At 39.7% G+C, this 14,460-nt stretch overlaps 1 protein-coding gene across 1 annotated transcript in view; it reads right to left on the reverse strand.

Moving 5' to 3' along the window:
- Positions 1-1,341: 1,341 nt before the first annotated feature.
- TOMM70 (translocase of outer mitochondrial membrane 70) overlaps positions 1,342-14,460 on the reverse strand; it is a 21,944-nt gene continuing 8,825 nt past the window's right edge. The window contains exons 4-12 of the mRNA XM_014308889.2: positions 12,640-12,749; positions 11,171-11,319; positions 9,873-10,080; positions 8,487-8,621; positions 7,212-7,319; positions 5,973-6,089; positions 5,038-5,135; positions 4,396-4,518; positions 1,342-3,467 (exon numbers count right to left, since the gene is read on the reverse strand). Of these exons, the coding sequence (XP_014164364.1) occupies positions 3,314-3,467; positions 4,396-4,518; positions 5,038-5,135; positions 5,973-6,089; positions 7,212-7,319; positions 8,487-8,621; positions 9,873-10,080; positions 11,171-11,319; positions 12,640-12,749 (1,202 nt within the window). The 3' untranslated portion in view covers positions 1,342-3,313. The remainder of the gene's footprint in view (positions 3,468-4,395; positions 4,519-5,037; positions 5,136-5,972; positions 6,090-7,211; positions 7,320-8,486; positions 8,622-9,872; positions 10,081-11,170; positions 11,320-12,639; positions 12,750-14,460) is intronic.

Raw genomic sequence — 14,460 nt, forward strand, 5'->3', positions numbered from 1 at the left:
CTACCTTTGGAGGATTAAAGTGGTGCAGGACTCTCATGGGCTGACCACTTAAATCTGAGAAATGCAAAGTGCAGTTTGCAACAGGTAACAGAATCTGTGGTCTGAACTCTCCTCCCCTGGAATCCCAAATGGAGAGGATGGATGAAAATCTATTACAAACTACTTTGGTGAACTCAGCTGAAGAGCTGACATGAGCTCAGTTCTTTTCAGTCTATCAGGACAACTCCTAAGCACCTTGTTTTAGTAGGGTATTTAGTAGGGTCTCCAGTGCACTGCACTCAGAAGTGATGCAAACGGGGCTATGAATTTGTGAGGCTTTCCCTGAAAAAAGTACACTGTCAGTTCTTAGCCACAGTGCTTGAAGCAGCCAATACTCAACCTTTGTGTTGGTAGACAACAGGCACTTTTAGGTATCCATATGACACATATGCACCAGTATTCTGTAAGTACAGGAAGCTAATCAGTAACAACCCTGAAACAGTTCCAGAATTTCAGCCTGCAAGAATTTAAATTATTTTTGAAGAAACGGCAGGAAAGTGGGCAGTGTTAGTATTGCTGGGCTGGTTAAAGCTGCATCTAAGCTGCTCTTCATAGTTCCAGAATAAGTTACAATATAGCTTTTCAGAGTATGTTAGTTCCCTTTTCCCTTTCCATCTGCAGTTAGATCCTAGTAATTCAAGTCACAGCTTAGAACCATGGAATATGCTGAGTTGGAAGAGGCCCATCAGGACCAGTCCAACTCTTGGCCCTGTGCAGGACATCCCAAGAATCACACCGTGTGCCTGACAGCATTGTCTCCATGAACAACAGGAACCATACATGATGAGAAGTAAGTTGCTAGACAACTGCATGTAGAAGCAACCTCCCAGAGTATCCCTCTAGGATACATGGGCTTTATCCAAGTCTTCAGTACTAGCTTACTAAATTTCAACTTTTTTTAAAAATAGCAGTAATACTTGTCTCATTTCAAAGTTCACATGCACACCTGGCTTAAAATAAAACCTCAACTGTATCAGCCATTCACAAAAAGTCCCTTTCGTCACAGGGATGCACCTTCATACACACATTAACAGGGTCGCAGCTACTGAGATTCCCAGCCCTTGTGGCTCGACTTCCTTTCCCCTGTAATCTCCAGCTCTCAAGATCATACCTCTGTGGGTGATGGAAGCAAGCAGAAATCGGATTTGTTGATTCCACGTCTCCTCCTCATTCTTTCTTAAAGGTTGAAGTGAGAGAAGATGACAAGGAGTCAATTATCAGCTCTTCCTAGACTTAGAATATAAGCACAGAGCTCACCACTGCAGAGAACCCCTTCATCAAAACCTGTTCTTATACATGTCAGAGAGAGATACTTGAAGGTAGTATTTATTTTTTCAGTTTACAGGTGATATGTCATTTACAAAAAAATTACAGACAATGCATCCTTTCAGTGCAGTTTCAAACTAGTTGAAGAACAGGCAAATGTCTGTGATGATTTGGAATGCTAGTAATTGACAGCACATGCTTTTTTCCCTTAATTGATTGGGTGGGGTAAGGAATGGGGTACAGATGGGGTGATGAGGAGAAAATGCCAATGTAAATAAGGCCATGCGAATAAAAACTCCTTGGAGAACAGGACTCATCAGCCTGGCATATTTTTGTTCTCAGGTAATTGATGCAGAGATTAGAAGTTGGAGAAGACATTTGACACTTGTTCCATTCAGTGCCCCTAGGAGCTGCCAGTACATTCCCGTATCTTCAATTCTACACCAGTGCTATGGTTTCTGATCACCTAATGAGCTACTAAAATAATGATTAAATCTTTATCTCTACTCTCCACCAATTGAATATTCAACTGTAGTTGCTGGGAGAAAGGAAGGTCAAGTTGAAAATGCAAGCTGCTGCTGTATGGTGGCAAACTACAGACCAAGACATTTGACTACAGCATCATTCATTTCTTTAAAAGGTTAAATACATTAGACGATTCACCACGAACAAATCTATGATTTCAGGATGGAAAGAAGCCCAAACTAGTGTGTCACAAATTAAGCTACATCATTTGCATGAGGTTTGTCCAGCCACATCAGTCCAGGGAAAGGCAAGATGGACTGACTGACTGACTTCCACACCAGAAAGATCAACCCAAAGCAAGAGGGGCCTCTGTGAAGTTCATAACGAGAGGAAAACTGTTCATAATTTGCCCATCTGCTGTTTGCAGCACAATTGCTTCCTTTCCACAGTATTTGAAATCTTGGACAAGACAGGGTCTACAGAACAAGGAAATGAGCGCAGTTTACAACTCCATTATTGGAAGTTTGAGCCTATGCTTTGTTCCTTATCTCACTTAATCCTGCTAAGGGGCTCTTAAAAGGAGATCATAACCCAGCAGTCTCTAGAGACTGAAGAGAATTTAGATAGTCTATCAGCTGCTACACTTATGCAAAAGCATCAGAGATTACAAAGATTATATGCAAGCATGACCTTACCTTTTGGAGCTTGACTCCCAGCAGTGCTTTCTGTTCTTGAAAGTCCCCCTGAACCCTCCAGAACAATTTCCCATGACATTCAAGTAAGGACTGCTGCACAGGAATACATTCTTTCTTCCAGTAAAGTCTACACTGAAGCAGTGTTACTGAACTCCTTCCCCAGCCAACCTTTTCCCTAGCTCTCCTATGCAGTACTCTAGGGCTTTCTGGGGTGAGAATAAGGACTATCAAATTAATTCCCTAATAGCTGCCACAGGACTATTTCTAAGTAAGTTATGCAGAGGGTGGAGGGGGATTTAAGGGAAGATTGTGCATGCTTGCATATATTTACAGGTATCCTCTCCACATCTACAGACTTTAAAAAACCCTTCTATTATTAAAGTTTGAAAATAAATTTTTGCAAAATTAAAATCAACTCTCAAGGATTAATTGGATATAAAACCTATTTTACAGCACTGACTAGTATTACCTTTAAAATCAACAGGAAAAAACCCACATGCTGTAATATTATTTGATAAAGCAAAAATCGCCCACAACATAATCACCCAAAATGAACCAGTGTGAAGTTTTTATTTGCATGGCCAAAATATGTTCCTTTGGTTCCCCTGCAACTTTATTTCCCTTAACACACTCTAAGGTTTCTGCTGCAGAAGGAACAAGATGCAGCACTGCATACTTCCTTGAACAACCACTCCCACAACACCTAAACATTTAACAGATGTAGCAAATGACAACACCACGAACGGGAAAAAACTAAGTTCCACCATTCAGCATGTTCTGCAACAGCATCTTTAGGGCTGGCTGAAGTGGGCAACTTCACTTTGGAAGGTCATTTCCTCCTTGTTTCTTTACAGTGTCGGTGGTTTCAATCCATACTTCTTTGCAACTTCTGTCTGAGCATAGGCAGCATCACAGAGTGAGTAGAGGTGTGCCATCTCCATTTCCGATTTGGCCAGGTTGATAGCTTTGTTGAACATTTCAATGGCTTTATCCAGATTACCTCTGAAATAAACAAAAATTTAGCCCAGTTAAGACTGCCAAAGCAATCTTGTAATCTCTAAAACATCCTTTTTCTTTCAGGGCTTCCACTCTCCACCATTAATAACTTAAAAGGACTTTGGGAGGAACCACCACAAGAACTTGTGGTGATGCTGAGTAAACTCAGAGCTGTTACCAAGCCTAAGCAACTAGGACAGCTGTTAAACAGCCTTCCTCTGGAGAGCCCCCATGGGTAGAATGTTCTCCACACCAAGTTCACTACAAAGATAATGCTAGGCAACTGAATCAAGTCTCATCTCCTCTGAAAGGACTTAATATACAAAAAGAGGAAAACTTGCACAGATAGAAGCACATTATTTAAATAGGAAATGCTTGCAAAATTTCTCATGGCAATAGTTTCATTGTCTGTCCTTTAGAGGAGTAGACATATTAAAAAGAGACTCTGTGCTGTACTGTCAGCTACACCCCAAACCTTTGCACATTTGCAATATAATGTTACAGAGCAGGGCATTCCTCTTTCCCCCAAGAACTGTAAACTGGAGTCCTGTTGGCTGCAGGAGAAATCAGCACAGGATCCTCAGTACAGACAGTCCAATGTCCAAGGACAATCAGACACACACAAAGCCAGGTAATGATTAAGGAAGTAATTTTAAATGCAGAAGGGATGTATTTAAACATACACAGACTCCTCTGCACCTTGTCCATTAAGTATGAAATTGGTGTAAAGAAGTCAGATTATAAATTACAATTATGCCACAGAGAATGCATATGCTTTACCAAAGTTACAGAACAGAAATCAGGGCTTTGGGTAAGAGCTGGCCTTACAGGACACCAAGGAGAAGATCTCAAGACAGGATCCATGAGGAAATTTTAAAAACTACTGTAACTTCAGAAGAAACTAAGAACTCTTAACACTGCAATTCAGCATTACCTTTGCACTTCAATCGTTCCCATGGTCTCATATGCAAAATCACATTTGTTATCAATTTCAATGGCCTTGCTTATGAGTTCTAATCCTTTGTCTAAATCTTGCTTCCACTGGAGCTGAAGTAAACTACAGAAGAGAGAAAATTTCAAATTGGCTTCACATACTCCGCCCAAAACCCTCACCATGGTAAAAAAAACCATCTCAAATGTATAATGTATTTAATTTCTAATGCCAGGTGCACAGTAACTTCATGACTTTTAAAAACACCTATGTGAAAGTCACTTTCAATAAGCCACTTTACTGCTTTAATGACTCTAAAGAAAGGCAGATTTTTCCCAAGAGCACTTGGTACATGTTGTTTTATGAAAGAAAAAATTTCAACACAAAGCTGAAACTAACAGGGCTAAAGGAAAAGTCAGAAACACTTCAAGCAGATACTCAATTAGCAATGAACACTGATGAAACTTTCCTGAAACTTATTTGCAGCTTAGTCAAGACAAAATATAGAAATACATTTAAGAGCACAAAGATGGTTCCAAGTTATTTTTCCTGGCTAAATTTCTAAACATAAACATTCAATTCAGGTTGGTTCATCTAAATATGCCAACTGCTCTCGAGCACAAGGACTGCAAATTCAATACATACCCTTTATGAACATATGTAGTGGCATTGTCTGGCTCAAGGTCAATGCATTTATCATACATTTCATCAGCCTTGCCAAACTGCTGTTGATCAGTTAGTGCCTGAATCAAAAGAGAAACCTGTTTGTCAATAAGCACCCAAAGCATGCACTCTGCACTCAGCTAATTCTAATTAAAACTGTATTGACAGCGTGAGATTGGATGTAGTTCACTTATGGTAGAGCAGGCCAGGCACATCAGTTACCAGAGTTAAGTTTCAAAATTGAGGCTTTTTGGAAAGCTTCTGTGCTTTAAGTGCACAAATTACTGACCACTGCCACCTGTAATGGGAAATCCACAAGCAACATGCTGTGTGCTGTAAATAAAAACCATTCTAAAAGTCTGTACCTGCAAGCTTCAACTCTTCCTTTTTCAGATATAATTCTTTCAGAATGAAATGGAGATACATTGCCAACCTACTTAAAATCAGAATGTGTCATGCTTTCTACTAAAACCAGCAGTATGTTCTCTAAGAAGAAATTACAGTCTCTGTTACAAGTGTACTCCCAACAGCTGTTCTAAACCACTACATGCCAATGGCAGCAGAACAAAAATGTCACCCTAGTTCCACACATCTGACTCTCAAATTACTCAGAGAATCCCTGACATTCATCAGCTGAGATGCCACATACATGCAGGAAGCAGGGAAGCATGCAGGAATAACCTCTGTCTCCTAATAACCACCCTCAACTCTCATTACTTACACCCTGCTCCACCAGTTCCCCCTGTATCTCCTCTGCCACAGAACACCCATAACATAAATGCAAGCGGCTAACTCCAGGCAGCATGTCTTATCTCAGAACTTAGCATCACAAATCTTCATCTGTTATCTGAAGAAATGTTATATCCAAGATAAAAAGGACAAGAGAATGCAGCATTTTCTTTGAGAGAAAAACATACCTGAGCATAGAGTGCATAGCCCTCAGCACACCTGGGAAAATTTTTTATGACATCTTCAAAGCCTTTCATGGCTGCTTGCACAGTCAAAGCATTACTTCCTGTATAAGCTTGGCGATACTATTCCAAGGAAAAAAAACAAATGAAAAAAATTAGGCCATCAGCAGACTGAAAAAAGGCTGATCAGGCCTCTGCCCACCTCCCCAAGAGTTGCCTGCATCATAATAATTCAGTTACTTTACATAAGCTGAGCGAATTGGGATTGTTCAGCCTGGAGAAGAGAAGGCTTTGGGGTGGTATAATTGTGGTCTTCACACACCTGAAGGGAGCCATGAGAAAGATGGAGAGGGATTTTTTACAAGAGTATGTAAAAATGATTTTTTACAAGAACATGTAAACAGGACAAGGGGGAATGGATTCAAATTGAAAGACAGCAGGTTTAAATTTGATATTAGGAAAAAATTCTTGCAAAGGTGGTGAGACACTGCAACAGTACCCAGAGAAGTTGTGGATGCCTCAAACATGGCAGTGTTCAAGGTCAGATTGGTTGGGGCTCTGAGCAACCTGGTCTAGTAGGAGGTGTCCCTGTTCATGATGGGGGAGTTGGAACGAGAGGATTTTTGAGATCCCTTCCAACCCAGGCCATTGTATGATTCTGTGCTAAGCTCCAGAAGGTGACATGCCTGTACATCCTACCAAATCTGGTTTTGGGAACCTGTCCAAGTGTCTGGACTTGGAGAGGAAAACAGATGAAAGAAGGAAGTCATGAGGCCTGATAATTGTGATAGCTTCCCTCTATTTCAAATGCTTAGAAATTCCAAACTTGGCATTCCTCTTTGTTCACACCATGCAAAGCTGCCCTGACCAGATTCTTGCACACTGAGTCATTGTACTAGCTTGAAATAGTTTGTTTCCAATTTCTTGATGATAACCATTTTCCACAATAGTAAAGCTTTATTAAAATCGATTTTATTTGCTCCAATTAGAATCAAGATTTTAGTTCCCCTCTCACAGAACAGAAAAAATGTTCTTCTGTTTGAACAATGAGTGTTTCAAGGAAAAAGCAGCAAATCCATTCTCCAAGTGAAGAAATTGTTGCATTATTCTTTTACCTTATTATTAAAAGACAGAGATGTATGTTGCCCTACTTTCCTGTTAAATCTGAATAAACCAGAGAAACAGAGTGTTTGACAGAGCTCTTTAAAGCAAAAGCACCCAGACCAAGCCCAGCACGTTACCTACCAGAGCGAAACACTTCTGTGCTTGCGCCAAGGCAGAATTGGGTCGCAATCGGATACATTCATCAAAGTCTTCCACAGCCTCCTCAATTTGGTCAAGCAGGATTTTCAGCTAGCCAGAATGAAAGAAAATCCTATTTCTCTATTTCATCTGTGCTTCAGACACTTACATGATAATTCAATTAGCATCAGTTACTCATACCATCTCCAGCTCAGCTGCAGAAATGTCTAGAAACCTGCAAAACTCATAACTAAAAATCACTGTTATAATTGTGTTATCAAAGCCACCAGTGAAACTTTGGCTACCTACACAAGCAGGCAATGACCCTGTGTAGGGATGGAGAATCCTTGCATTTTAGACTGTTGTCATCATTGTGTCAGCATTATGACCAGCCTCCAAAATTATACCGTATTTTCTCAAGTTGTTTTGCTTCTCTGTAGCCAGTATCTGTGGACTATTTGGACGTTGAAACATTTCAGCTTTTCCATCTTCTATTTCAACTTATTTTGTGGGGTTGGGGTTTTTTTTTGGTTTTGTTTTGACATTCTTTTCCTCCACAGGAGCAGAGTTCACTTCATCATTCTCTTACTTTACTGTGAAGCTACTTTAAAACACAAATTTTCAATCTGCAGAGCACTTTCATTCCCTTCAGTCAACACACAGCACCATCTTAATTTCTGAGCACTAAAGAGGTCTAACAAATTCATGGAGAAAAACCCTTGATCCATGGAAGTCTTCCGTAAAACATGACTTAGCCTATCTGCATAAGCTAGTGTTCCATTTTTACTTCCAGCACCATACATCCTACAGGTCTGTGGCAGCCCAGGCTTCTCTAGGGCTAGAAATTAGTCAAGGACACAGCAGTGTCACAAAGCAGAGAGGGATGAGCTGAAGAGATCCAAGTCCAGGGCCCAGGGCTGCAGGTGTTATCAGGGCCATGTTACCTCTGCTGTAACAAAGCTTCCTGCTGTGCAGATGCTGCTCTGCCATCCAGGCCCCTTCAGAGAACAGCTTTTATCTGCTGTAAATGTACACAAGCCCCCACACTTGTAAGTCTCAGTTCACACTATAGAGGGCTTTCCTACAGCTATAGAAATTAATTGCTTCTGCCTGACCTGAACCTCCAAAAAAGACTGTGTATTTATCCCACAAAGTTCCCAATTATGAGTTCATATTTTTCTGCCACAAACAGTACAAAGTGTCTCCAATGATACCATTTTTCCTTTTAGCATAACTGAAATAGCCAAGTGTTGGGATCAAATCTCGAGGGTTTCTTACTTGTCCTCGATGGTGGTAAACATCAGCATTCTGAGGATCAATGTCAGCAGCCATGTTGAAGTCCTGGGTGGACAGCACAGGCTGCTGCTGCTGCATGTACATGCTGCCCCGTTTGATCAGAGCGTTGGCTCGCAGCTGCAAAACACAGCCAGGGAAACATCAGCCACCCAGTGTTCCTCCACATTGCAGGCTTCAGTACAATCATGATACATAAACTTCAAGGAATTTAGAGATTTTAGAGGAGCTAAGATTTTAGTTAGAGATAAGCTTTATTGGAGTTAATTAAAATAAATGGGTAGGCCTTGATGAAGTTAATTGAGTAGTTAACTAATAATTGATTGCTTGTAAACACAATGTTTGGTTAGCTGGGTTTATAATAAGGAATATAGAAACTGATAAATAGCATTTAGGAACATAAGACACTTATAGGCCTCCTCTGTTCTGAAACCAATTGAAGATGGGAATGGGAATTCTACCAAGGGTTCATTTGTCATATTTGCATTGAAAAAGCAGAAAGGTCAGAAGGAGGAAGACTTCATTTACTTCCTCATTTTGGGACCCTCCCCATGAAAGGGACCACGGACCCATTTCAAGGAACAAACTACGCATGCTTAATAGCTTTTGAATGAATTACCATACGAAGCAGGGAATGGGATGTACCAAAGTTATGAATATGCATTTGTATTTTGGGTATTCAATACTTTTATAGATAAAAGTACTCTGTAATCAACTGTAAATCACAGTGTGTATTTGGGAGCTATCCTGCACGCTGCCCACACTTTCTAACTTTAAACTGTTAGAGAGTCTTTGTCCGTCACAGTTGGATATCAGTACTAGATCAACTTCCATATTTTTAATAAATCAATCACAGTAAATTTTTCGTTTGACTAGTTTCTAACACTGACACGTTTCAATTATTCTAAGCAGGAATAAGTTTCATATTGACCCTAAATAAATGGGCTCCCTTACTTAATTTCAAAAATGTCAGCCTATGCTTCCATCTCCAAGGATTTCCAAGCCCTGCCAAAATCCTTCTTGATTCCTGTGTTTACAAATACATCAATGTTTTTTGAACTAGCTGAATATGCAAGTGCAATTAAAAGTTTTTCACTTATCCAGAGTGGATAAGCCTCCAATTAATTCAGCTTCCCTCTGTTCTTTAGTCTGTAGTATTTATCACCTTTAGTTTGCACTACTCAGTGCAGCTGTCTCAAAAATCAACAAGCCCTTGTGAAAAACAGTTTGTCAGTAACAAAAGAGTAAATAAACCAGAATATTCCCGTTAATACATCTGAAAATTTGGACAAACAACTTCTTGAAGTATATTGCAAGTTTGTCATCTAACTTCTCAATCCCAACTACAATCCAGCTGTGACAGATTCTTACCTTCACATTTGCATCTTCCATGCTGATGACCTGATCTAGGTCTGGTTTGGCAGCACTTGCATTGCCAATAAGTAAGTAGAAAGTAGCTCGCAGAAGCAAAGCTTCTGCCATGTATCTTCCCTTTGCTTCAATTTCTTTTGTGCTTTCACTGATAATTTTGTCATAGTTCTCTTCTTCCATATATTGTTTTGCTCTCAAATAGCCAGAGCTGTAAATGATGTAAGAACAGTTATATATATACATGCATTCACTGAACACTGCAATTTCCATTCAGATGTTTCATCAAATCATTACAAATACTAACTTGTGCTATACTTTTACAACACCAGCATAGTCCCATTGGAACATCCATTCCTGGATGGAGCCATCTTAGATGGAAAACAATTTCCACAAAAACTGGCCAAATTACATTGGAAATAAAGAAAAACATTTTGAAGATTTTGAACATAAGTTTCATTTGTCCCTTGAGGTATTTTTTCACATAAAGAACAGCAATAATCTCTGGTTTAAATAAGAGGGCTAAATACATGGACAGGAAAGTGTAATGTTAAACCTAACAATATGCAGATTGTATGTGGAAGAAATTATTCAATAGCAAAAAATTACAGCACTGCCTTGTTCTCAGCTGTATCCTGCATTCAGTGAATCTGCTTGTAGATCAGGACATTCTCTCTTACTTAAAAAAAATATCATAATGCTGTTTGCAATGGTTTCCAAACTGACAGCATTGGAATCTCCCAAAAATAATCTGGAAAGTAGCACAGTAAATTGAAGAACCATTTATGTGGTGCTCAGGCGCCACTAAACAAAACACAAAACAAACCTACAAAACCAAGGTTTTCTATGCCAGAACAAACTTTTCATTTATGGGCAATTTGATTCCAGAAAGAGAAAACACCATTTCGGCCTCAGTTGCTGTAACTGCATGTTTTCATTCAAAATTTCCCTTTTCCTAGCTCATCTTCTCCCTGCCAGTCCAAAGGCTAACTTGCTCTCTTCCTTGGAAAAGTTCTTTCAGTATAAAATATTCCTTGCCCCCAGAGCATCATTGGGCCTTCTCCAGTTCTCCCATCTCCTAAGATTTACTGTGATACTGTAGTAAATATTCAGCATATTTTCCCAGTCTCATTGTCCTTCTTCTGCTTAGTGCAAGTTTGGAACTAGCCAGTCAGCTTTCACTAAAGTTTCACTTGCAATACTGATATCATTTATGTCAAAGGAATCTCCATGCCAAGTACTACACAAACTGAAAACTTAATTCCAGTACCAAACAATTCTCAACTGTACTGTACACTCACTTTTCTTTTACTTCAGAAGCCTCTCCCTCCTTGTCCTTATCTTCATCTGATTTCTCACCCTTAAGCAAAGGTTGGGAAATGATATCGTCTGTGAAAGAACTGAAGTAGGATTTAATGAACTGTGGTGAGGGCATCAGAGGCTCCCGATTCTGAAACAGAGAAAGGAAATTCCAAGTCATTAGGTGGTGGGATCAGATGGGAAAGATGGAAATGGATAGCAAACATGACTATTAAAAAAAAAACTGATGGAACAAACAATGTATGACTTTCACTCTCTCATCTGATAGCCTGATATTTTGGATTTGCTATTTTGATATTTAGGGATCCTTCAAGCTTCAGATCACAATGCAATACCCATCATCAGTGAAAACAAAATGATGATATTTGGGGTGAAGGGAGATTGTATCTTTCCACATATGTGGCTAGAAATTAGGACTCTTAGGATATCATAAGACATTGGGTAGATGTACTAAAGCATTGGGTGTGCACATAAACTGGGTGAAAAATGCAAGCTGGTGATTTAAGCATGACCCTAAATTCTATCAGATTTTGAATGGCAGTTTCCTCTTTTCTCCAGCTTGTCCAAGAGAAGCTGCTGTCATTATTACGATGGAGACTAATGAGGCAATACCCTAGTTCTGTGTGGAACTTGGCCCAGATAAAACATATCTTACTTAAAGTCCCAGAAGTAACACTTCTCAGGTAATCAGTCCTTTCTACAGCCAAAAAATACTTCTTGTTTAAAACAAACTGCACACAAGAATTACAATGCAGTCTCTCCTGCAGGAAAACACTGAATGCACTCTTCTGAAGCACACCTATCTATGTCCACCACACTCATAACACTATTTGCTATTACCTCCACACTACACATTTACGTGAATTTCTACAGGAAAGAAATTCAGCATCTCAAAACCAACACAGGATTTCAGTACTTCAACCACCACCAAAACACAAACAAGAATGCTTTAATAACAACAAAGAACATGTTAATATCTATCCCAACCTTTTTGTAAACCCACAGTCACTTAAAATTACTGCTCCTGGCTACCCCTCTGCTTCCACAGTTGTCTCTTCTGCAGTTTCCAAACACTCATGCATAGATGTCTGTCTGTTCCAACACACCCAGTTTCCATGAAGTTGCAAGTTCAGAAATGCCCTACATAGGGCAGCACACCAACTTAGGGTGTCTCCTGACTGTCATAACAAATTCCATTATTAAAGGGAAACAACTGCTAGAAGTAGATCTCTCTTCCCTGCTGAGGTTCTGAAAACTTTGGAGAGGTCACACAGGAAAATACCATTGGTACAATGGCAGCTTTGTCGGAACCAGTTTGTGTTGCTTCTTCTTACGCTTGAGCAGATGAAAACAGTGACTTGTTTACAGCAACTGACAGAATGCCAGCAACCAACTTTTCAACAACTGGTCAGGTGAAATAACAATTACTCAGCAGTATCACAAGTCCTACCTTGTACTTCTCTTTGGCCTTTTCTTTTCCAAGGAGTTTAAGAACTTTATCAGCTAATAACATACTTTGCTGGTTTTGGAAGGCTTCTAAAATGCACACTGCAGTGACATCTAGGAAACAACAAAAGTGAGATTAAAGGAATTCTGATAGTCACTGAAGTACACTATAAAATGTGCCACTGAGTACAATGAGGCATTGCCAAAATAATACATGTCCTGTTCTCAGGCCAAAGCCTCTGTTTCCAGTTTGCTGTATTTACTGTATTCTTCAAGACACAAATTTGTAACCAAAATGATCTTCCTGGGATAAAAGGATTTCATGACAGTGAATGAAAAGAAATTACATTTATTTTTTTGTTCATGTTTTTATCTAAAGACAAACACACTTAAATCCACAGTGAAAATATATACCTCTATCAGGGGCTTCCACCATTTTGAAACTTTGAGGAGAGTAATTATGTTCATATGATGTTTGCATTAAAAGTGCTAACACAGCTTTTCTTCTGGGGCTGGTCTTTATTTTTTACTTCTAAAATTCACATTCAGTACCATCACATCTCACTTACTCCTCAGTTTAAGAAATCTGCCTAAATTCTATCTCAAATTTTTCTGCTCATCTCTGTGACTTTGGAAGGGAGCAAGGAGAAATACTTTGCTGGCCTATTTGAAGTGCCAGCCCCTATCACATGGCTCTCATTCACACAGAGAAACCTGTGCAAATGTTAACCCACTGCTGCCCGAGTGAAACTTCCCAGTGTGAAATGCACTCTTACCACACACAGTTTCTCTGGACTTAATGCAATGCTACCACAGGTTTTCCCTATTTTGTTTTCATTTAAACATTAGTGAAGATGACCAGAACCTGGACTTGAGGTTCAAGCAGGGTGCTGTCTGAATATGCTTGGAAAGTAAATGTCTTGCCCTGGAGTTTTAGTATATCTCTCTAATTCTGCTGCCAGAGAGACTATTAAGCCAGTTATACAGAAACTCCCTGCACCTGTGGCATGGTCCTGAAGCACATCAGAGTCCCTGGGAAAGTATGGTACCCCCAGAAAGAATGTGTTCTACAAACCCAGCAGACACTCTGCCCAAAGACTGCTGCACTCCAGGCTTGGCTGCAGCAGCAGCATCTTCCCAAATAATACTGCCAGGGATCCTGGAAGAGTTTTCTGCTGGTGGTGGCTGGGGTTTTGAGGTTTGTTTGGTTTTGCTTTCCTCCACTACATGGGCATACCCTACTTGTTGGGATTTTACTGGCCATATGTGGTTGGCAGGCAAAAGCAGGGTTATGGAAAAACAGTGTTGTTCCAAAAAAAGCCAAGAAAGCTTCAGATCTGAAAACACTGCAAGCAAAAAATCAAATAGAAATAAAGGCTGAAAATAATTGTCACTACCATCACTGCTACTAACAGTAAAAAGAAGTTATATTTAAAACTGTCCTGCTGTCATAGGGACACTTGATCTTTCTTGGGGCTTTTATCACCTGGCAGCTGCATAAGGTTTAGATTTTATTACAGCACCCTGGAAGTGCAGCTGATACACAGTGGTTGCAAAGGATGCACTAAATGGACCAAGTTGTCCTTTTCTAGTTACTACTGTCTTAAAAGGCATAAAGGCATTCTGCCAGCAGATAAACAGATAGATAAAATTTTCACATCTAATTTACCTTCTAATTTGGCAGACCTAATTCTTGTCTGTTACACATAATGAAACTCATTTAACAGTCAGATTTCCCAGCCAAAGCACTGCCTTATTTTCTGTCCTTCTTTGATAATGAGCACAGCTGAAAATTTAATTTGTCTTTTAACATAACATCAGCAGG

This window comes from Geospiza fortis, unplaced genomic scaffold (genome assembly GCF_000277835.1).
Source record: "Geospiza fortis unplaced genomic scaffold, GeoFor_1.0 scaffold131, whole genome shotgun sequence".
NCBI classification, from domain to species: Eukaryota; Metazoa; Chordata; class Aves; order Passeriformes; family Thraupidae; genus Geospiza; species Geospiza fortis.